The 23189-nt window shown below is 34.9% G+C and overlaps 1 protein-coding gene across 3 annotated transcripts in view; it reads right to left on the bottom strand.

Annotated features, from left to right (window-relative positions):
- Nucleotides 1-14547: 14547 nt before the first annotated feature.
- LOC136970390 (NFX1-type zinc finger-containing protein 1-like) overlaps nt 14548-23189 on the bottom strand; it is a 44203-nt gene continuing 35561 nt past the window's right edge. For all 3 annotated transcript variants that reach the window (XM_067264832.1, XM_067264844.1, XM_067264839.1), the window contains exon 6: nt 14548-19330. In XM_067264832.1, coding sequence (XP_067120933.1) covers nt 14968-19330 — 4363 coding nt within the window. In that variant the 3' untranslated portion in view covers nt 14548-14967. The remainder of the gene's footprint in view (nt 19331-23189) is intronic.

Here is a 23189-nt window from a genome sequence, read left to right as displayed (position 1 = left end):
TAGAGGTGCAATGCTAAAAAGAGTATACAACTTAAAAAGCGAAATACAATTGTTCTTGGATATGAAGAGATATGCCTTTCCTCATTTTGGTAATAAAGAATGGATGTGCGATTTTGGGTTTCTTATCGACATGACTCAGCATCTCAATGATCTCAATGTGGAATTTCGAGGCAAAGGACAGTTTATTCACAATTTGTATGATAAAATTCAGGGCTTTCAGCGCAAATTAAAATTGTGGAAACAGCATCTTTTGCAGAATAATGTGTCTCACTTTCCACATTTAGAAAAAGAAAACGTTACTACTTCTCAAAAATACGCACAATATATAGACATTTTAATCAACAAATTTCAATTACGATTCCAAATGTTCGAAGCTGAGAAGACAGCGGTTTCCATGAAAATGTTTTCCTCGCCATTTAATATCGATGTGGATACAGTTCCCGAAGACTTTCAAATGGAAGTGATTGACATGCAGAATAATACCGATTTAAAAAATGTATTTTTCTCAGTAAACATCGAAAATTTTTATAAATCTTATGTGAGCCCTTAGAAATTTCCGCTTTTGACGAAAAGTGCAAAGCAAATGATGTCTCTGTTCGGAAGTACGTATGTTTGCGAACAATTATTTTCAACCATGAAATTAATCAAAAATGACCACCGATCGAGACTGAGTGATGCACGATTAGAAAGCTGCGTACGTGTAGCTACCTCATCAATTCCGGCTGATATTGATCAGCTTGTATCGAAAAAAGTGCCAAATTTCTCATTAAAAATTTCAAGTAAATTCGTTTTTCTGTTCTTTTCTTGTTTGTTTTTATTTTGCATTAAAATTTGTATATGAAATCTTTACTGTTTTTTAAATTTTATATTTTTTTATTCTAATGTTTATTATAAATAAAGTTTTGTAAATTATTAATAAGTGTTACTTTATGTGCGGCCCGCCAAAAAAATTTTAAAATTTAAACTGGCCCGTTGATTAAGAAGATTGCTCACCCTTGCTCTATCTCTCATCAACAGTTATTACACTCTGGGTGGAATATCCATGTGGATGCAAACGGATTTGTCCAAACCTGAGTCCTATCTTCAACCCTTACTTCGTTTCCTTTTTTGTCCTAGCTTCCTCACCTTAGTATCCTTCCGCTAGCGTACTTTTCCTTTCAAATAGTTTATTAATTCATGTAAAACACCGGTTACAGTGCCATTAGCTGGCTGTAAAACATGTTACATTAATAATATAACAGACAATGTAAAAACAATTAAGACCGTATGGTTAGTGCATACAAGCAGTTCCCCAAATTCCGTAGGAGGCTAAGATATTTACAATATTTACAGATGCCGGGTTTGAGGAAAGACATTATATAACATACTATTTAACAGATGGCTAAAATTTAAAAATAACGAAAATAGAATAAGATATTGATACAGAGACTAAGTTGTCGTTACATAGGCAAACCAAGACCACAGAATGGTTACATTTGAACATGTATATTTGTTACAATGTATTCAAAAGTCACTGTACATATATTACAACAGAACACTGGGTGTTTAAAAGTACATATATAGAGGCATATACATGCTACCATTGGCCGTTGAGTACAATTTTATTATTCACGCTTTTCCAGATCACTGAGTTAGTTCCATTGTAGAGTTTATTAAAGTCTTTTTTTATCCAAGTGTTGTAGTCAGTCCTAATTTTACGGATAGTTTCTTTTCTTATCTTGTCAACGATAAGCGTTGGACTCCATCTTTTATTGTCATAGAACAGGGCGCACCTGGCCTTCCGGATCAAACGTTTAGTGAGAGTTATTATATTTGTAAGGACCCAGACGAGGTCCGAAATAGCAAAAATGCAGAATTCTGTTGTGAAAAAATTAACGATAAATTATATAAGAGAGAGAGAGAGGAAAAAAAAAACTCTTAATCAAAACAACGTAACGAAAAATGTAAACAACGAGTCTCGGGATGACGTCAACGCGTGTTAAACGACCTGTTAATGTTTAATCCAAAGGTAGAACTCTGACACACGCACTCATAAAGAGATATAAGGTTGACACAAGTATTCAAAGAAAAAATTAAACATAGGAAAACAATTTCAGAAAAAGGGAAAAATTGAAGAGATAGAAAAATATCGCGTGATCGTTAGAATTCCAAAATGACATCAATTGCAAACAACGGATTAAATTATGAGTGCAGGTGTTGTGGTTCTATCAACAATCTTGGAGCATAGTCGAAAAAGGGTGTCAAATAGACACCTCGAATCGGACCTTTCCCGCGACCCGACATGGTCTCGTTTTGCACTTGGAAACAAAGGGGAGGCCAATCGAGAAGCGAGGAAAGGGACGAGGGACCAATCCGCAAGGTGGACAGGACACGGAAAAACGTATAAAAACTGGGACTTCAAGGTCAAGACAGAGTTTTTCGGAATGACCGACGTGCCACTTGAGGATTAAACCAGTGTGTGCTGTGTCATCCCTCGGAACTTAAAGTGTGCCACCGCCCGTCGACATCGCCGTACAGCCCTTCTCGTCCGCCCGGGACTAGAGTGACCTGCCGAACTCTTACGATCTGAAGATCGCCGAGATTTGGATCAACCTAACCGATGTAAGCATGTATTCGTCCAAATAAACGGTTTTCCGCCTATAAACACTTGTCATCATTTGCCTCCTTCGCCACCGCCCACATACACGGGTTCCCTTAAGCTCATCCTGACGTGGGATATTTAAGCCCAGTCTACACCAGTCCAAATCTTACACTGGTGTCAGCGACGCGGGATTAATTGTATCCCCCTTTAAAGTCGGCGAATCTTACATATTGTTGAAGAGATACTTGTTTTGATGTTTCACGGGGATATCAATGTGATATAGGATTATGTCCCAGCTGAGTGAGACATGAAAAATTTTGCGGATCCAGTACCAGGTTTTTTTTTTGCAGTGATATATTCATAGAAAATATGAAGTGTGTTTTCTACCCCTCCACAGCGGGGGCACTTATTGTTCCTTAAGCGGTTGTAGTTGTGTAGAAAATCTTTGGACATTATAATGTTGTTAACCAACCTCCATGCGGTATCTTTCCATTCTGCTGGAAGGATGTTGATATTCCAGCTTTCAGTCCAATTGATATGGGTGTTGTTCAGGTTAGGATTTGTCGTTTGTTGATGAATATTTTTGTATTTTGATTTTATTTTCAAGCATTTGCTAGAGAGGTCAGTGACAATCTTTCTCCAATTTTTAAATCTTTTGCTGTTGCTTATCAGAAGAGGCAAGTTATCCTTTTGTTGTATGATTAATTTTCCACTCTGTCCACGGTGAAGTCCCAAGGAAAAAAAATCCTCGTGCATGTTATACACTCCCTTTTATAACCCCCGCCATCCGGGGCTTTTAGCCAGTTACGTTATGTCGTCACAACCAACCCCAGACCAATGAGTGGTTGCCGAAGACGAAGGTACGAGACAAACGGAAAGTTTTACAAAAAAAAAAAAAAAAAAAAAAAAACATATCGCGACAATGTAGGGTTCCAATGCAGGGCCGATCCCGATACACATAAAAAATAAAAGGAAGAAAAAAATATACGTATAACAAATTAGTGACAGGGCACTAAACTTCTATGGAAACTTTTGGATAAATCCCCACTGTCGTCCGTCCGTCCTTAATCTCGAGAACGTAATGAGATACATAAAAGTTAAGACCAGATATGGAAAGCTTAGAGGTATGAGGTCCCAATTATTTATAAATGAACTTCCGCTGCAAACCGGAAGACGCTTTTCAATTCAAAAATTTTTTCCCGAAAGGAGTTAGATGACTGGAACGACTCTATTGTTAAAGGAAAAGTATGATGTACAGTAACATGGGCAAGACAGTACTAATTTGAGGTGGAGAGTACTGTACATAGTTTAAATTAAATTAAAAATTGCAGCCCGGCATAGTGACGTTGTCATAAAAATTGCTCGTTCATTGTATCGTTCTACAGACATTGGTGAAGTTTGGCATCATTGTTGTGAATCACACTGTGACATTTTTATTGTAATAATTTATCTATCGGAATACCATATGATTTGAAATAACATTAAATTGACGTCATTTTGCTGCACGCTAGACGCCATACGCAAAAACTTAGCATCACTCTTCATGTAAAGCTGGATTTATTTTACAGGTAAAAAGGTGTTTTTAAAAGTACCTTTCAGAGTGTCAATTGCTGAAGAAGGGTTTATCATTACTAACAGAACCAGTGATAAGACATCCGAAAACTTGGTTAGAAGTAGCAAATTTTTTCCAAGACAGGTTTACAGGTTTATCAGTAAGTACTGGAAGATTCGTGAAGATGCTGCGCTCCCATAAAATGTGAAGACAATCTTAGCAGATTCAACATGCAATAATGTGATGCTTCGGAAGTGGGCCTAGAATTTGTGCAAAAAGAAAAAGAAACTTTTTATTATTATTTTTGTATAGAAGAAAATAATAATAATAATAATTATTATTATTATTATAACATTGTAAAAAGAAACCGTCAAACGAGAGAAAAAAAAGGGAAACGAAAAATGAATATTTTATGTCCATATAAGGACATGTCTGTAGAAATTTCTGAGAAAATCGAACTATTCAGATTAAAACAATAGATGAATTTGAGTACTTAGATCGAACATCTTCGATAGGGATCGAATTGTCAGTCGGTGTTGACTCATCCCACGATCTGGGTCCCGATCTCGTTACAAATCGTAACGAGGAGGGGGACCAATTAGAGAGCGGGGGCAAGTCGGCATCGACCTATCGGAATGTTCGATCTGGGACTCAAAAGAAACTTATAGAAACCGTCTGAAAAAAGGATGCGACGTTCTTGGTTCTTGGTTGATAGCGCTCCTCTCCCCCGAATTTTTTGGTACTCCTATCCTTCCACACCGAAGGCTTGCTCGACATCCGAGGATTCGTTTTTCCGTCCCGTCAAGAACCAACCCAGGTGCACCTGGTAATCAGTGGTCATCGCTACGAATTGTACTGTGTTCTCCGCTTCACTTTCGCCAGAGGAACCAAACGACCGTCGGGATATTTGGACTTTTTTATTATTTGTGAAGGACTTATTCCTTCCGTTGGATTGGCATTACGCCTCTTTGTCAGCTTAGTTATAAGGAATTTTTATTATTGTTAAACAGTTTGACGATGGGGAACCCGTCTCTGAGAGTTTTTCCTACTCCCACACGTTGGTCGTGACCATCCTGACTAACGCAGTCGGTCGGCTAACCTCACAATAATGAATTAATTAACATATACCTCTAGCCATTTCAGTTTTCTTCCTACATCTCTTAAGCAGCAATTCCTTAGTACAGCAGAAAGTAGGAGCAGTAGCAAGAAATGTAGGGGATGAAGTTTTTGAAGATTCAAAATTTTGAAGAGGCATACAGACATGTAAGGTAGCTGTTGATAAACGATATACTTAAAAAAAATAAAAAAACAGTGGTTATAAGAGGCTGTCCATAAATTAGGTCCGCATTTTTCTCGAAATTTTTACCCTGTTAAATTCCTCTCCTGTCATTACCTATGTGTGTAGCAATGATTTGTGTTATATAACCTTTGTATTTGTATCGTGTAAGCAACGCTTCGTATTATATAACCTTTGTATTATTTTTTCTAACAAATAAACGGCCATGACGTGGCGTCTCTACCAAGCCCGCCACTTTTTTGTTCGGTATGACTGAAATGGACCAAAGTATTTGTGTATGATTTTAAACTTATTTGTAAGGTATCCTACTCACTATCTGTGAACACAACTTGCAACCAGCGCCGGATTAAGCCTCTAGTGGGCCCTAGACAAAATTTAAATTGGGGCCCCATTTAAATAAGTTGCTTTTAAATAAATCTTATATAATGTGACATTAGCGTAGCTAGCATGGGTGACACCTGGTACGGATATCGTAGTGTCACCCCAAGTCACACCGTAGTGTCACCCTTTTTAACTCTTTTATAAAACACTATTGAATTGTAATATCTTCGCACTCGACTTAAACGCTATATCGAATATGCGATGTCGCGACGTAAAAGTTTAGATTTAGAAAATAAATCATAACCATACGTCAGTACTACCACGAGATGCGGCCCTAGGAATATTTCTAGATGGTGCGAGAGATCTCGTGGCGTACGGTTAGCTGTTGACCTTTTTGTTTGTTTTTTTTTTTTTTTTTAGATAATGACTAGTCGAGCGGAGCTTAGTAGGAATTGTCAAATACAGCCTTTTCTGTCCTATCGAATTTCTTAAATAATTTTCAACTCGTTTTGAAACAGATCAATCTTCTACACTAAGGCCGGGCCCCTCCGAGTTACGGGCCCTAGACATTTGCCTACTTTGCCTATTCGATAATCCGGCCCTGCTTGCAACAGTGATATATTTAACAGGTTATGGGCCCAGACACAGGTATTTACTGAGTGAATAGCGAGACAAAGTTTTATTTTATGTAAAGAGTTTATTTAGCGTACGTGTACAAGAACGAAGACAAGATGGCCGACAGTGTGAAAACGGTCATCACGAAGTTGAACAGGAATAATTATCCAGCTTAGTGGTTTAAAATGGAGCTGCTACTTATTGACAGTCACTTATGGGATGTTGTATGCAATCCACCACCTGAGCCACAGACGAATGAATGGAAACTAAAAGATGGAAAAGCAAGAAGTAAAATCGGTCTCATAGAAGATTCGCAATTACAGCTCATCAAAAAGGCAAAAACTTCGAAAGAAATGTGGGAATCGTTAGAAAAACGCCATCGAAGATCAACACTTACACAAAAAGTAAGTCTGTGTAAGAAATTATTTCACTTAAAGTATGAAGAGGGGTAGGATATGGAAAGACATTTAAATAGTATAGAGCAGTGTTTCCCAACCTTTTTTGTGCTATGCCCCACCTAAGCCTTTCTAAAATTCTTATGCCCCCCGACATATATGTTGAACTCTTTTGGAAGGTCTCTCGTTGCCGTGTTTGTTGAAGTTTTTTCTTGCACTTAATTGTCACACTGTTTTATTGTAACCACGATAAAACAATTCCTTCATCAAAGTCTCTTGCACTTTCCAGTCATTGACAAACGCGACCTGGAACACCACAACTCACGTCTGCCCACCTCAAGGTCTGGGCAAAGAATGTTCTTTCTCCTCTTTCACCGGCCTCAGGGCCTTGTTTTCCCTTTGTTTTCAGTGGTTCCCAGAATTGTTAATCCCACCCCAAGGGAAAAGAGTTATAAAGGAAAGTTCTAGAAAGAAAGGGAAACAAAGAAAATTAAAACTAACTTAAATCAATATTTACAATAAATATGGCATACAGCAGCTATACGGTTAACTTAAACTCTGAATGAGTTTCAAATTGCCCCCCTTAACAATCAAATTGCCCCCTTGTGGGGCGTGGGCCCCACGTTGGGAAACACTGGTATAGAGGATTTAGTAGATGAGTTAACCGCTTCGGGAGAACAAATGAGTGACAGACTCATGGAAATTCTTATGTTGGGAAGTTTGCCTAATAATTATAATACGTTAACGACTGCTCTTGAGGCAAGAGCAGATACGGATCTCACTCTTGGATTCGTAAAGATTAAGATCATGGAAGAGTATAAGAAGCAATCAAGAGGATCGATTGGACATACCATGAATACTGATGAAGCCACGGCTTTGAAAACAATGGTCCGTAAACAGAAAACTGGATGTTACTATTGTGGGGGTCCCCATTTGAAAAGAGGTTATCCTGAATTAGGCAGAGGAAAGAAAAAGAAAGAATACAAAGTAAAATTAACTGAAGTCCAGGAAGAGTATGATCCATTGGACAATGATGAAACACACGAATGCAACTCTGCATGTGTGAGCACACAAAATATGCCATTAGGTATGGAACAATGTCTTGCTGTGAAGACTACAAGAGATTGGTATGTTGATTCAGCAGCAACAGCTGACATGACAAACAACAGGAACTTCAGAAAATTGAACAACAACAACAGTAAAATTGTTCGTGTGGCTGATGGAAGAGAAGTGCCTGCAAACGGAGTTGGACATGGTGAACTAATTTGTGATGAAAGTATGGCAAGTTAAAATTAGATAATGTGTTATATGTACTGTACCACAACTAAATGGGAATTTATTGTCGGTCTTAAAAATGATGCAAAGAGGTTATGATGTGTATTTCGACAGCAAAACAATGCAGTGCTACATAAAACGAGATGGCAAGACACATGCAAAGGCTGAGCTTCGGGGATCACTATTTGTGTTGAGCCAACACAATGCCTTACAAGTATTATCCATGCCCAAGAAACAGTGTGTACATCTGTTAATAGGCGTTTATGAATTAGTTGCCCATAAGATGCCTCGTTAAAATATGCAAATTCAAAGTTCGTGTAAGTGTAAGAGTTCGATTGGTCAACATTCCAAGGAACATTTGTTTTCATACAGAGAGCAAATACCTCGGCTTGCCTTGCATTAAATTTTAAATAATTTTTTCGGTATTCTGAGGTATGGAATTCCATACCTCAGAATAAAGGGTATGGAGTCTTCCATACCTTCCGTAGTGGAAACGACATCCGTTGTCCGATATAATGATATATGCTGCTTATAGCTGTGTTTATCCAGAATTTTATAGGAGAACAATTATTGCTAGCGGGACACGTGTGGTATTATAGAAACAAATGAGCGAGATCGTTCTATACATTTATGCTCTTTGTATTAAAAAAAAACATTAGCTTTGACATTTCCCATCACGGCTGTATTTACGAGTAAGCTATATTACCTTTTCGCTTAGGGCCTCGAATTTCAAGGGGCCTCAAAAATTTCTACAAAAAAGAAAATTGAAGTCAAATTTTGTAATAAATTTTTTTTACAAACCAACAAAATATATTTAAATACTACACAAAATAAAAAGTAGTTAATGTGTTTGTGTTAATTTTCTTTTTTTTTTTTTTTTATGACAGACTTCTAAAAATGTGAAAGGTTGGTAAGGGACTTGACACAGAGTTCAGTTTAGGGTCTCGAAATGCTTAAATCCGCCTTATATCCCACACAAAATTAATGGCATTTTAAACTTTAAGGAAAAATCCTTTAAAATTGACAGAATAACTTGTTGATATAAAGCCGGACAATCGGGAAACGCTTTTGTCAATTCTTAACAGTCGAATCCACTCTTTCTGTTAGTTATATTTATGACTTCTCCGAATTCTGATTTCCGATAATCATCTGTTTTTCATGTGGGAATAGACGAAAACTTATATTGGGTTCCCGTATGGATTTGAAATTGCGATTTCGAAGGCAAGAGAAAACTTTGCTTTTTCTATTGCTATTCATCTTTACTGTTGACAATACATAAGAATGATTCAAACGACCCAGATAAAATAGTTTGTTTTTAAACACTAGAGGGCGAGCATCCGGCGAAAAAGGCGAATTGTTTAAAAATGCGAATTGTAAACTATTACGATTTCAAAAGTTTAAAGTGATTGGCTGTTAAATACCGGGTGTGATGTAATAACCTTCTATTCAATTGTTCATAAAAAATACATTTACATTTGTAGAGTATTATTACTCTGAGAAGTTTACTCTAAACCAGCGATTCTCAACCTTCTTAGCTCCGCGACCTCCAAATAGTAAATCTAAATAAAATTAATATTTCGCGACCCGCACCAAAAGGACTAGTAATCAAATGTTATTGCTTACCTGAAATGAAATGTTTCCGACAAACTCCTGTATTGATATTCACTTTATCCGTATTGAAATTTTTCTGGTCAATTCTCGAGAGCCATGCAGATTGTCTTCGCAGTGAAAGCTCTTCAGTTTGGGGTCTTGATTACAAATAATGCCGGGAATTTTAAAAAATGACGTTCCTTTGTTCTTGAGTGAACAAGTGTGAGATCCGCGGTTTAGGGAGATTAATTTTATTAGGAGACCACTATTTTAAATTATCCTGAAAAGAATTAATTTGATAAATTTTTAACAAAGGATGTATACTTTCGTTTCTGAAAGGAAGTTGAACTTCCTCTAGACCGCCAACTAGCAAGTTGAGTCAGAAGCGGCCTTTGCATACGCTACTGGGCCGTCTCTATAAAAAGGGACGATTTTCCCGCCTTTCTTGGGTAATCCAGTCGATACCTGAATTGGCCATACAAGTTAGGTAGTTCTTAGAAGACAGAATTCGTCATGCAAGATGTTATAATAGTGCATGGAGACGTCATACGTAATAATAATGGCATAGAAGATACAACCTTCTCTCAACATAAACGAAACGAAAGAAAGTGTTACTGAGGTAGTGTAGTGTTAGAAATATTGTAAACTCTCTCCCCGCGAGATAGGTCTTAATCAGTAGCGTGCCGTCATTGGAAGCGATGGAAGCGCCGATTCCACCTTCCAATGACCTTCCCTTGTATTTTATAAAATATAAATTTTCATATTTTAACGTACTTTGAATTAATTAAAATTAATATTTTATTATAACTGCATTATGTATCTTTTACAAATTTCTATACTACATGTGAAAAAAAAACGATAAGATTGCTATTGTATATTCGAATAATTCGGTGGAGGAAAAAATGTCGAAACCGGGTCAGTTTCTAATCAGCCAGATTATATAGGCATTAGCACATGCGGTTTACAGAGCACCAACCTCACCCGGTTTAGCTGGTAGAAGCGACACACGCGTACGGAGTCCAACTTTATAACCCGGACCGGTTCTGAGCTGTTAGCCGCCTGCCTGTCAACTTCCAAGCAGCCAGATTATAGGCATTGGCGCATGCGCTTTACAGAGCACCAACGTCACGGTTTAGCTGGTAGAAGCGACACACGCGTAAAGAGTATGCGACTTTATATCCCAGAGCGGTTGTGGGCTGTTAGCCGCCTGTTAGATATTCGGCCACCCTCGCCCGATTATGTGAATCATGAGCAGACTAGATCAACGGCGGGCAACCCGCGGGCCAGCTACGGCTGGCGAAATGTTTCTATCCGGCCCGCGAGATCTTTAATAGATCATTAAATTGGAAAAATAACTATTAATTAGTTATTTTTCCAATTCTTTGTAATTTTCGAAAACGATAAAAAAATAAATGTAGTAATTAACTTTTTATTTATTTATTTCATATTTGCAGACTAAAAAAATTACGAGTCACAAGAAGGCGTCAATTTACTACTACGGCGCGGAAAAAAACGTAAAATTTATTCTGGCCCATGTTATAAAAAGGGTTGCCCACCCTAGACTAGATTTATAACAACCCAACCGATAGGAGTTTACTGGCATGTTTTTATGATAGTTCTGTATAGTTGACAGGAGTTTTAAAAAATCCATTAAAATATTTGATATATTTATTCTGCGTTTATTCCGCTCTCCCATCTTATATTACTTACGGATTTCAATGTTAAACCGGTGATATTACGATTTAGTACGTCCCATCTGTAAGGGGATGCAGAAAAAACGTGTACAATTCTAGTAGTGTTAAAAATTAACTGTTACTTTGGCAGCATCATTTACAACCAAATTTAATGAATGAGACGTACAGTACATACAATGATACAAAAAAAAGCTCTAGAATTTATTTTCCTTAAATTTACGATTTATATATCCGTTGTCATAAAAATTTGTCTTTCCACTGTTTTCCCAAGACTACAGATATTCAGGTACAAAGTAACTGGTTTCGACTTATTTCTACTTAAGAAGTGACTAAATAATTAAGAGATTAGGGAATGGGGACATAAATAAAACCCTGTTGAAAGAGCCAGAATTTTACTTCAACAAAAGCTTAACAGAACCAATCACTCGCTCAGTACAGTGGGAAACTGATTTCCGTGTACACCTGGTATTAAAAGGAATTAGTTAGAAAACGAATGACTATTAAGTTTAACATAGTTAGATTCTGTAAAATCTCACGTAGCTGAAACTACGGTGAGAAACGTTTAAAATTTACAACAGCCCTGTGGCGTCCTTTGAGATATACTAGTGATGCGACAAAAGAGGCATTTGACATCGACCGGTATCGGCACCCTCGGGATTTGGCACGCACACACTCACTACACACCTACCTGGACCGTCACTAGTTCCATCCATTAGCTACTCGTATCAAGATATTTGACTAAGTGGATTGTTTTAAGATTTAAAAAGTAAAGAATATGTTATTTTTATGTACGTTTCTTTACAAAGCTATATTTTAATTATAATTTTCTTTAAAAGTATATTAATACAATCGAACAATACATTGTACCAGGTATGTATATCCATCGCACATTTTATTTCACCGAGTAAGTTTTTATAATTTATTTTTAATTTTAGCCCTTATATCGTGGCTAGCGATTCAGAATGTAATTGTGATATTAAAAATACATTTAGAGAAGTCTACAGTTTTTACTGGCTTATCGAACAAATGAATACGAATGGACCCTAGACCAGTGATTCTTAACAGGGGGCCGCGGCCCCTGGGGGTCCATAAGAAGTTTGCCGGGGCCGCCAAATTATGCAAAATTTCCTTCAGAATATAATAAAAAGAAAATTGATGTATAATCCGAATATGGTATTGAAAAGTGAAATAAGAAAGATAAAGTTTTCCTATTTAGTTTTTATTTATTTATTTTGTATTTCTTCCTACATACAACTTTGTTAGTACAGAAGAAATAAATGTAAATATGCTACTTACACCGCAGTATTTACTTCTTTTATTCCAAAGCAATTTTAAGAAACTATTAATGCTTGGAATTTTAAAAATAATTAGGAAAAATAGTAGGCTTTGAAAATTTAAATATTTTTGCAAAAGATATGCAAAATCCTTACCACAAGTGGGCGTTTTAGTTTTAGTTTAGTTTTAGCATCGACATTGGATCGATTTATCGACATGTTTCTTATTTATTTTCTGTTAAAAATTAATGAGTTTTCATGTTTAATTGTGAAGTTTGAATGTTATTTAAATAGATAAATGTAAATCATAACTTTATTATTTCATTATTATATAAAAAATAAAGCAATAATAAAAAAATCAATTTATTATAGATAAATTATCAAATTATCAAATATAAATTATTATTAAAAAATTGGGGTCACAAAAAAATTATGAAATATTTGGTGGGCGGCGAGTATAAAAAGGTTAAGAACCACTGCCCTAGACCATCACTGACGCGCAATTAACTGATTACCCCTGGAAGTCGGCTTCTTACAGAAACACAGCTTCCCTGTCATCAAATGTCACGGCACGCCACTGGTCTTAATATATAAAATAAATAGTTTAGTATCTCCACGAGATAAGTCTCGAATATATCGTTGTAATTCCATTAATTTGTATTCTCATATCATTTGTATTTTTATTGTATCTATCCATTTAATTTATATTAAATTTTTGTTATTGTTTTAATAGGGTCTCATTAATTGATCTCGGAAGATTAACAATTCATGTAACGCTCCACTTGTCAAATTAACTTTCCTATGATTTGTATGGACGTTTTCACTCGGACGTCATAGAATCTATTAATAGAAGTAAACGCGAGTTAGGCGCTTATTTTAATTACCCTATCTGGTGTCAGGAAAAACAAACCTACAGGGGATCTTTGCAGACCCTTGTTCCTCATTTAAGTTATAAAGCCATCCTTTTTAGACAACAGAGGGCCTGTTCCTCCAACAGGCTGCCGAGTAAGTAGTAAAGAGTATCTTCCCAACTCTCTACCCCCGGCCGACCTCACTGGCATTACACCCAATTTACCATAGTGAAATTCGCGATGAATAAACAACACTAAAACTAAAGCGAGCATAAATACAAATATAACGTAAACAAATCACAAAGATGGCGCCGGACAATTGCGCATGCTCATGACGTCACTAGTAATGGCGACTTGAAACCTCCATAGAATTGAGAATATATTTGATCTTGAAAAAACTAATAGAAATTCGTTCATAACGTCCACTTTGTTAGTAATTGTAAGGGTTTCAATGTTTTAAATTATAAAGAGCATTTTTGAAGGTTTTACACAAGTTTTACACAAATGTTTTCTAACGATAAACAAGCGTGGGGGTTTGTATATCATCTTCCCTGGACATTCTTGAGAATCCTACCTTAATTATACTCTTCCTAATAATGTCTCTAATTGTCTTATCTCCATTTTAATTGTGTTAGCTATTAATTACATTTAAGATATTTATATTTTTGCCCTTAAAATTGAAAGTCTACAGTTAGATATCTACTATCTATTACTAAACATTTCATTCTCCTATCAGAAGTAATTCAATTTTTTAAAGCAAAATAATCTTTCCTTTAACAGCTCTAGGAATATTCATTTCCTGCTCCATTATTTCATTTTAGACAAATTAATACCCAATGAAATCTGCAATATTCTATTGTCTTGTCTTTGGAGTATGCTACATAGGGTTTACATAATATTGTAGAGAAACTCTAGAAATATTTTTGTGAGCATTAAATAAACAGAATATAATTAATATATAGGTCAACACTTTTAAACCACCCTGATACTATGAAATAAGAATAATCACCTTTTCTGGAACAGGCTACAGTAATAGCTAGAAGTATGCAACCAATAGTACAATCCAAATTTATTGTCCAATTTAAATCTGCATTTCTCATGGTGAACGGATGAATATTGTCATCAATCTACATTTATGTGAACTAAAACAGACTAATATTTTATACCTACAAATTTTTAAATAATTTATTATTTAAATACCCATTAAAAGAAAATATTTATGTATATATGTATAATATTTTACAAGTGAACATTTATTAGACAAAGCATTCATATTTGCAAACGATAATCTACAGAAAAAAAATAAATCACATAAAATATAAATATTTTCCAATAAGTATATGAGGCATATCCTTATTAAACAGTATAAAATTTCATAAATTAACATTTCTTTGGAATACGTTAGTGCATAAATTATAACAATACAAAACAATTTAATATATTAAATCAATATTTCTATCATCTTAAAAATTTCATTTATTTTTATAGGAAACTTTTTATTTTAAAATTGAAAATAAAAATTCTACCTAGATTCATATAGACGAAGAAGTGGGTTGTTTTGCAAAAGCGGATTTATTTGAAGAAGCTGATTTATCCAATTTCCGCACGACATCCACGGAAACTCTACAGACTGGCACATTGGGCAAGTGCTAGTGCATATTTCTGAACATTTTAAAGCGCACCTGTGTCCGCATTTAAGTAATTTTTTACAGTGCTCGTCACAAGGGCTGCAACTGCCGCTATGGCCACATTTATCTTTACATTTATGCCCGCATTTTAGAATTCTGTGACATATCTGATCGCAATTTTTTACACCAAGGAATGAATTACACTTGACTGCAATTTTGTGGTTACAGGGGAGTAATTTCTCGACATAACTCTCGCAGGGTGGGCAAGGTTTTAATCCACAAGCCTTAATGCAGGGATGACCACAGTTAAGAATCTCATTACATACTTTTGGACATATCTGAACAGATTTACTTTTATAACATGGAATTTTTATTTGGTGTCCGCAATCGAATATCTTTGAAACCATCTCGACACATGGTACACATGATTCAGAACAAGTTTTCAAACAAGTGTGACTGCAATCCAAAATTTTATGACAAGTTAATGTACATTTATACAACTTTGGATCCAGGTGACATGGAATAAAAATTTTGTGCTTACAAGATGGAATTACTTTTTCAACAGGAACTGTACATTTTCCACATTCTTCATAGCATCGTTTCTGACATTTATGTTTGGAATTGCAAATAGTTTTTCTGCAGATCATCATGCATTTTAATTCTAAATGAGCTGCATCATAGGGATGGCATTTTCTCGTGCAAATATGCCCACATTTTAATCGTTTATTGCAGTACTTTGTACAGCCCCCATCGGGAACGTATTTTGCAAAATCTTCAGCCGTACAAACTTTGATTACAGTTTCTGGATGGTTCTGACAGTTAAGAGCTAAAGCATTACCAATTGCATTTTGATGTTGAAGTTTTTTCTTTATATCCTTCCAAATTTTACTTTGCTCAGCATATAATTCAAAATTTCCAATACAGTACAGTCCTTTTTTTGCTCTTGAGAGAGCCACACATATTCTATTTGAAATCTTTAAAAAACCAATGCAACCAATATCATTACTTCTTACAAATGATATTAATATAATATCATTTTCTTCTCCCTGAAAATTATCTACCACAGTTACACCAACTCCTAGTAACATCTCTTCTGATCTCATCAATTTTTTTAGTAAGAACAATTGTGCTGTGTATGTGGTTAAAATTGTAATTTTAGATGCATCATATCCCTGACATCTTAGAAATTTGCATAAAGCAATAAGAAATTTTGCTTCGTGTAAATTACTATGACTTTTAGAATCGTTTACTCCAGTTTCTTGATAAGAATGATTAATAAAAAACATATTGCTTCCAATACCCATTATGTTTTCATATTTTTCTACATTTGGATCATTTTGCAGATTAGAATAAATGTGAGGAGTTAATAATTTTGCAATACATGGACGCATACGATGCTGTAATGAAAGCTGATAATAATTCATACCATTCTTGATCATTCTTTCGAAAAGAGAAACATTTAAAGCATAGCGCAATTCTAAATCATAAACTGTAGGAGAGGGCCTCAGCTGCTGATGATCGCCAATTAAAATCAAATGTTCTGTATTAATAGAGAGTGATGTAACTATGTGAGCTTCTAAAACTTCTGCAGCTTCTTCCACAATAACTATGCGAGGCTGCAACTCTTGTAAGTATTCTCGATACTTTGCAGCTCCTGTTGTAGTCATCCCGATGACTTTAGCTTGATTTAATAATATTTTATCTTCCTTTTTGCGCAATTCACATAATTCCTGTGACTGTTTATGATAATATAACTGAAGACTTGATATAATTTCTAATAGATTTGTAACATATTGTGCAACCCAAAATTGATACAATCGCCATCTATCATCAATTTTTAATTTCCAGACATTATCAATTTGCTTTACTTCTGATAATGTCATTGCTTGTTGACATTTCATTTGTTTTTTAATGTAATCTTTCATTTTCTTAGGGAAATTATGAACAAATTCATTTTCATTTAAATCTGAATGTTTCAATTTATTTTTTGCCGGATAAGGATTAATTGGTTTATATTCATCTTCATCAATTTCTCTTAAACTAAGTTCAAAGTCTGTGTAATCATCAACTTCATCAATTCCAATATCAATATCATTTATGGAAGTTATTATATCATCATCAAGATCTGATGGAACAGAATTCTGGTTCTGAAAATCATAGGTTGATAAGCAAAGCCATTCCATTATAGAATATTCAGAATTTAATCCACTTTGCAAAGATTGTAAATGTTTCTTTTCCATAAAAGGTTGTAAATTGGGTAAAGGCAAAATGTGTTGAGTACTGTTTTCTACTAAATAAGTGAAATAATTTAATGTGTACTCAATATCTTCTATCTCTTTAATTAAATCACGTCGAAGAAAATAGATGTAATGAGGCACTTTACAAGCCAACCTGGAAGCTCGCCTTAAGTGACTTAATTGCAAGTTTTTAATCTTTTCATTAGTTGAACGGCCACCAATTCTAACAATTTCTTTAGTGTAAGAGGAAATTCCTTCTAAAAACTGATCTAGTGCATGGTTTGTGTAGCAGACAACCAAAATTGGAGTATTATTTGATAGATTCCACACATTTGAATTCTCCAACAGCATCTGAGCAATTTTTAAGCCAATATATGTTTTACCAGTTCCTGGTGGTCCTTGAATAACTGCAAATTCTTTAGTAAGAGCTGCTTGTAATGCAACGAATTGAGAAACATCCAAATCCAACAGTTCATTTGAAGGCCACATATCAAAATTTAATATTGGAATCATCACTGGTGAAGTACTGTTAAAAGACAGAGCATCAAAAGTAGATGAAAAATTATACAGAGTATTGGAATGTAAATACTGTGGACTTTTCACCTGCGACTGCACATAGAGTATATAATCTTTTAATGGTAGATCATCTTGTGCTATTTCTTGCAATGCTGCTAATGTATGACGATAGGCTTCAAAATAAGCTTCGCTTTCGACCATTACAAAAGTAGAAAATGGAGATATAGAAAAGATTTCATTATTCAGATTTTCAAAATGAACTTCCAGTTCACCTTTTTTCAGTTTTATTGGATCACGTTTTGCAACCGTTGCGAACAACATTGTTTCAAAATTGTCCGAAGACAGGCATAATAAAGATCCTGACAAAAGTCTTTTACTAGTGTTCCAATGAATATGAGAATATGGTTTTACATTAAACGATATCAAATGCACAATTCCTCCCTCTGTATTGTATGGGTATATAATATGAACATCATTATATACATGAAAATTTCTTGATCTTCTATGAGAAGCTTTCACTTTGTAATTTTCAATACTGTCTCTAAGAGGTCTAATGTAGTCTTCTCTTAACAGCCTAAACTGAACATCTAGGTAATGATTTAAGTTGAGATAACGTCCGCATACAATATTTGGTCGAAGAAATGGCTGTTTGTCCATTAAATCTTGTCTAGTAGGGAATATAGGTATATTTACAAAATACTCTGGTGGTTGTTTATTTTGAAAATTTTCGAATGCAGATATTTCATTTCTTGTCTTTCGATTATACATTTTAATAAGACATTCTTTATTCTTTTGAAGATTTTCTATTTTTATCTCAATAAATGAATTATTTATCCCTTTCTGCTGGAGTTTATAAAATATATCATTTAAAACTGGAAGAATAAATGTCAAATTATTACTAGCTGTTACTGGTTGCAATTCTTGAAACTTGGTCAGAAATAATGTCATATTATGTAAAGATTCCAATTGTTTTGTATCTGATATATTGTATTTCTCTAACGAAATCATGAAATTATATAAGTGTGTTTGTATAAATGGACTTTCATTGACAATGCAACTTATAATAGATGCTAAATTTTGAGATTCTTCGGCTACAGATAACTTTCCTAATATAATTAAAATATCAAACATTATTTCAAGTCCGAGGCTTTTTTCATTTAACAAATTAAGAAAACCGTTTTGAGGTAAATTTAGAGAAAAAAGAATTTCTGATGGATCCTTCATTAACAATTCTTTCACCTTGTGGAAACTCATTCTATGATCTATATGATTTGAAAAGTTTCCATTAATACATAAATTATTTTTATCACCATCATCATGTCTATAAATTACACAAAAATCTTTTACACCTTGCTCCGTAGAACACCAACTTTTCTGTACTAACGTTTGATGTGTATTCTGGTTTTCTAAATATTTACATTGCAGATATTTTTCGGCTTCTATTTTCTCAGCAGCTTGGTGCTGTTCCCAAATTTCCAGAGCCAGATGAAACTTCTTGATATTCCTAAATAAGTATATAAAATTAATTATATTTAGTTATACAACATATATATTTAGTAATGTAGCTTTTGTATTTTATAATATGATTATTATTATACATGGAAAAAATTAAACAGATAAAATAAAAAAATTTATTTTTTTTAATTAAATTCAACAGCAATTTGTAATCTCTACTAAATTCTTTGTATTTATTATGAATTTTTATATAAGCTACTCTTTATTTTCTATATCATTTTCTATGTAATAATGCTACAAGATTAATGCTTGTATGACTATATGACTTTCAAATTTAGCAAATATTGGGCTCCATACAAGTGATTACAGGTGTTCAATTTATAAATATATTGAGAACAGTTTTTTAAATCTGTACATTGTACTGGGCTTTTAAGTTTTTAATTATCCATGGTACCTACACTCCATATTACTTTAGATAATTGCAACTACTATATTCACTTCCCTTCTCTTGTATAAAATGTTTTTGTTTGGCAAATAGTATAAGTTGTATAGTAATATATCAATATATCCTGTCGGTTAATGTAAGTTTATTTATTTCTTAATCTGTATGTATGATTTTTCAACTCTGAACCTTCTACACTACATCTTAGAATTTTCATATAAAATAGTATATTACATTAATTACAGGATGACAATAATTAGCCCGTACAAAGTTTGTAGCAATGCTGGCACCTGAACTTTTTTACCGTCACCAATTTACATACTGTTGTGTTTAATTCTCCTTGATTTCCTGCCCGTGTAGATGTGCTTTCAGTGTTCTTTAATTTTTTAAGGATATTGAACAAACGTTGTGCAGTTTTGGAGCTATTCCAGCAAGGAAAGTGTCAATGTAAAATTGTTTGTTTGCTCAGTGTTCCCAAAATGACAGTCTCAGATACAGTTCGGCGATTCAAGGAGCTTGGCCACAATGGTGACAATTACAGATGTGGAAGAAAGCACACCATCAATACGTCTAGGAATTGCAAGATCATCAAAAAGTGAGTTGACCGACATGTGAAGGTCTCCACGAGAAAAATTGCTTGTGAGATTAGAATCAATTGCGAATCAGTGTGGTTAATGGCTAAAAAGGAACTCGGACTCAAGCCCTACAAGTTTAAAAGGTTCAGCTCCTCACCAATGAAAACAAGTGCGTGTGATTCCAAAGATGCCGTCAACTCAAGCGTTGGGCCACAGGTCGACAATGAGAGCGCATTCTCTTAACAGACGAGAAGCTTTTCTCCATACAACAGGCGGACAACCATAAAAAATGACAGGAACTGGTCTGCAGAGGCTTCCAGATGCTCAGCCGTCATCAAACATTGCCAAAATCCAATGTGTCAGTCATGGTTTGGGGTGAAATTTGTGCAAGTGGCAAGAGACCCCTTGTTTTTGTCGATCAAGGGACCAAAATCAATCAAGATGTGTACCGCCATGACATTCTCAAGGCCATGGTACTTCCGTGGGTTCAGCAGCATTTTGGCGGTGCGAAATGGATGTTTCAGCAGGACTCAGCACCGGCACACAGGGCTAAGAAGACTGTGGAGTGGTGCAAGACCCATTTTCCTAATTTCATCTCGTCTGCAGAATGGCCACTGTACTCACCAGATCTGAACCCAATGGACTACAGTGTGTGGTCCATTTTAGAGGCCAAGGCCTGCGCTAAGTGCCACAAAACTTTAGAGTCGCTGAAGCAATCCTTGCACCCGGAGTGGGACAAACTGTCTCCAGAAGAGCTGCGGCCCATCGCCGAGAATTTCAAAATGCGTTTGGGGCTATGCATCAAGGCAAAAGGAGGCCACTTGAAATCGGCTGAATATCTGATTAATGAATAAAATATTGTCACTGCTATCTGCTGTTGTTTTGCTAATTTTTATTTCTTTAATAAATTTACGATGCAATAAACTTGTATGGGTTAATTATTGTCACCCTGTAACAGTACAATGTATTTTCCAATGCAAGAAAATGATTCCATTTCATATTTTTTGTAAAAAAAAAAATCAGAATACTAATGACAATACCAATAAACAAGGAATCAACGTTTTCTTTCAAAATCTATTTGAAATTCAACACATTTTATGAACACTAATCACCTAGATCTGATTTAGATTAGCTTACCTGGAAAACTGTAAACAGACTTAACACTGAAGTTAATAGATTTAAGCTCAACCTAAAGAAATGGACTACCGTATTTTACGGACTATAAGACGCACTTTTTTCTTTGAAAAATTGCCTCCAAAATTCAGGTGCGTCTTATAGTCCGTAAAATACGGTATATCATCTTTATGAATGCAGAAAACAGCACTCTTTCAGACGAATAAAAATTAATGTAGCTAAGACAACAGATACAGTTTTCATCATCCAGTTTACAGTATTGAATGATAATATAGTGTTTGATAAAAGGACATAAGGGAAAATTCATAAACTACATATTCCAATATTTTGCAAATTCTGACCCTCCTCCTCCATTCTGGTGACTCTAACATATACAACATAAAAGGAAAACATAAACACATGATAACCAATTAAAACAAGTTTAATTTTGTGATAGAAATAAATATTTACAAGTTCTTTGCAGATTCCTGCTCTTTTTACAATTCCAATTGCATTCTGTGTTTGCAACATAACAGTGATCTGGGTAATTGGATCCTGTCACAACTACCAACCCAACAATAGTACTTATCTAACGGTCGTGCACGATCCTTAGTCTAACTTAAATCTAAATGTAAGGTGGATAGATCGAAAGGGTAAGTAAGAAGAGTTATAGGACAGTGGGGTACCCAATTTTGTGGTGAATAATTCTCTGTAGTTCCTCATTTCAACCTCCAAGTTTTGTAGATTCTCTTTTCTCATGAATTGGCCTTTTCCAAGGGTTCACCTCCAGGTCTATCTCTTGGATTCGGTTCTCTCAGACCCTCTTCCACAGCGCTTAACGATTTTCACTCATGAGCCTTGTTGTTATACATCTGTCTCCTCTCGTGTCCGGCCCAAGAATGTCCACTTGAATTCAGATTTTTCTCTCCAGCCTTATCATAGCCTATTGTTTTACACCCTACCTCCTGGGGAAGGGGCAAGTCAGAATTCTCGGAAGTTTGAAAACAATGGAACAAAGGAGATTAGAAGGAAGAACAAGGTTCAAAGAGGTAGAATATAACTAAAATTAAAATTATACAAAAATAAGATGGCATTTAGCCACAACTCTTTGTAGCCAGAAAAATAGCCTCTACTCTTAAAACCATGTACTATAAGGAAGTCAAACCTCCAAATACTTTTATTTATTTTAAAATTTAAACATCAGAAGGGATGGCAAGGAAGAATAGCAAGAACTTTTTTCAACTCTTCCTGAACAAACATAAGAACATGCAATAAAACAGACACATACAATTGTAACTTGTAACTGATCTAACAGTTCAAAGTTCAGTGATAATGATTGGATGATCAAAGAGGTTAAGGTGTCAGATTTCTGTTCTGGGAGACTGGGAATCAAATCCAGGCAGTCAAAAACCCCAGGAATTTTTACAATTGGTCCATCTCAGAGATGTTAGACCCTGTCCCTCAACACCTGGCTGCCCCCAATATGGACCTGACTGAATCCATAAAAAGTATGGGGAGAAAAGCCCTCTTTAGTGCTCACAGTACAGGAATAAAAATAAATAAATAATAAGAAGTTCAGTGGCTAACAGTTTACACTACAATATCAAAAATTTTAATAGTGAATAATCATAATGGCTTTAAATTAATATAGTATAATCTTTTCATACATTTATGATAGTATGGCCAAACTGATACCCCATACTAAAATGATAAAATACAACAGAAGTATTATCAAATCCTTCATTCTTAAATTAGTTTTTATTAACTAATTTAAGAAT

This window comes from Centruroides vittatus, unplaced genomic scaffold (genome assembly GCF_030686945.1).
Source record: "Centruroides vittatus isolate TY-2023 unplaced genomic scaffold, ASM3068694v2 contig_1048, whole genome shotgun sequence".
In the NCBI taxonomy this organism is placed as follows: Eukaryota; Metazoa; Arthropoda; class Arachnida; order Scorpiones; family Buthidae; genus Centruroides; species Centruroides vittatus.
Note: the sequence above shows the minus strand (reverse complement) of the source record. Positions and strands in the feature narration are given on the sequence as shown.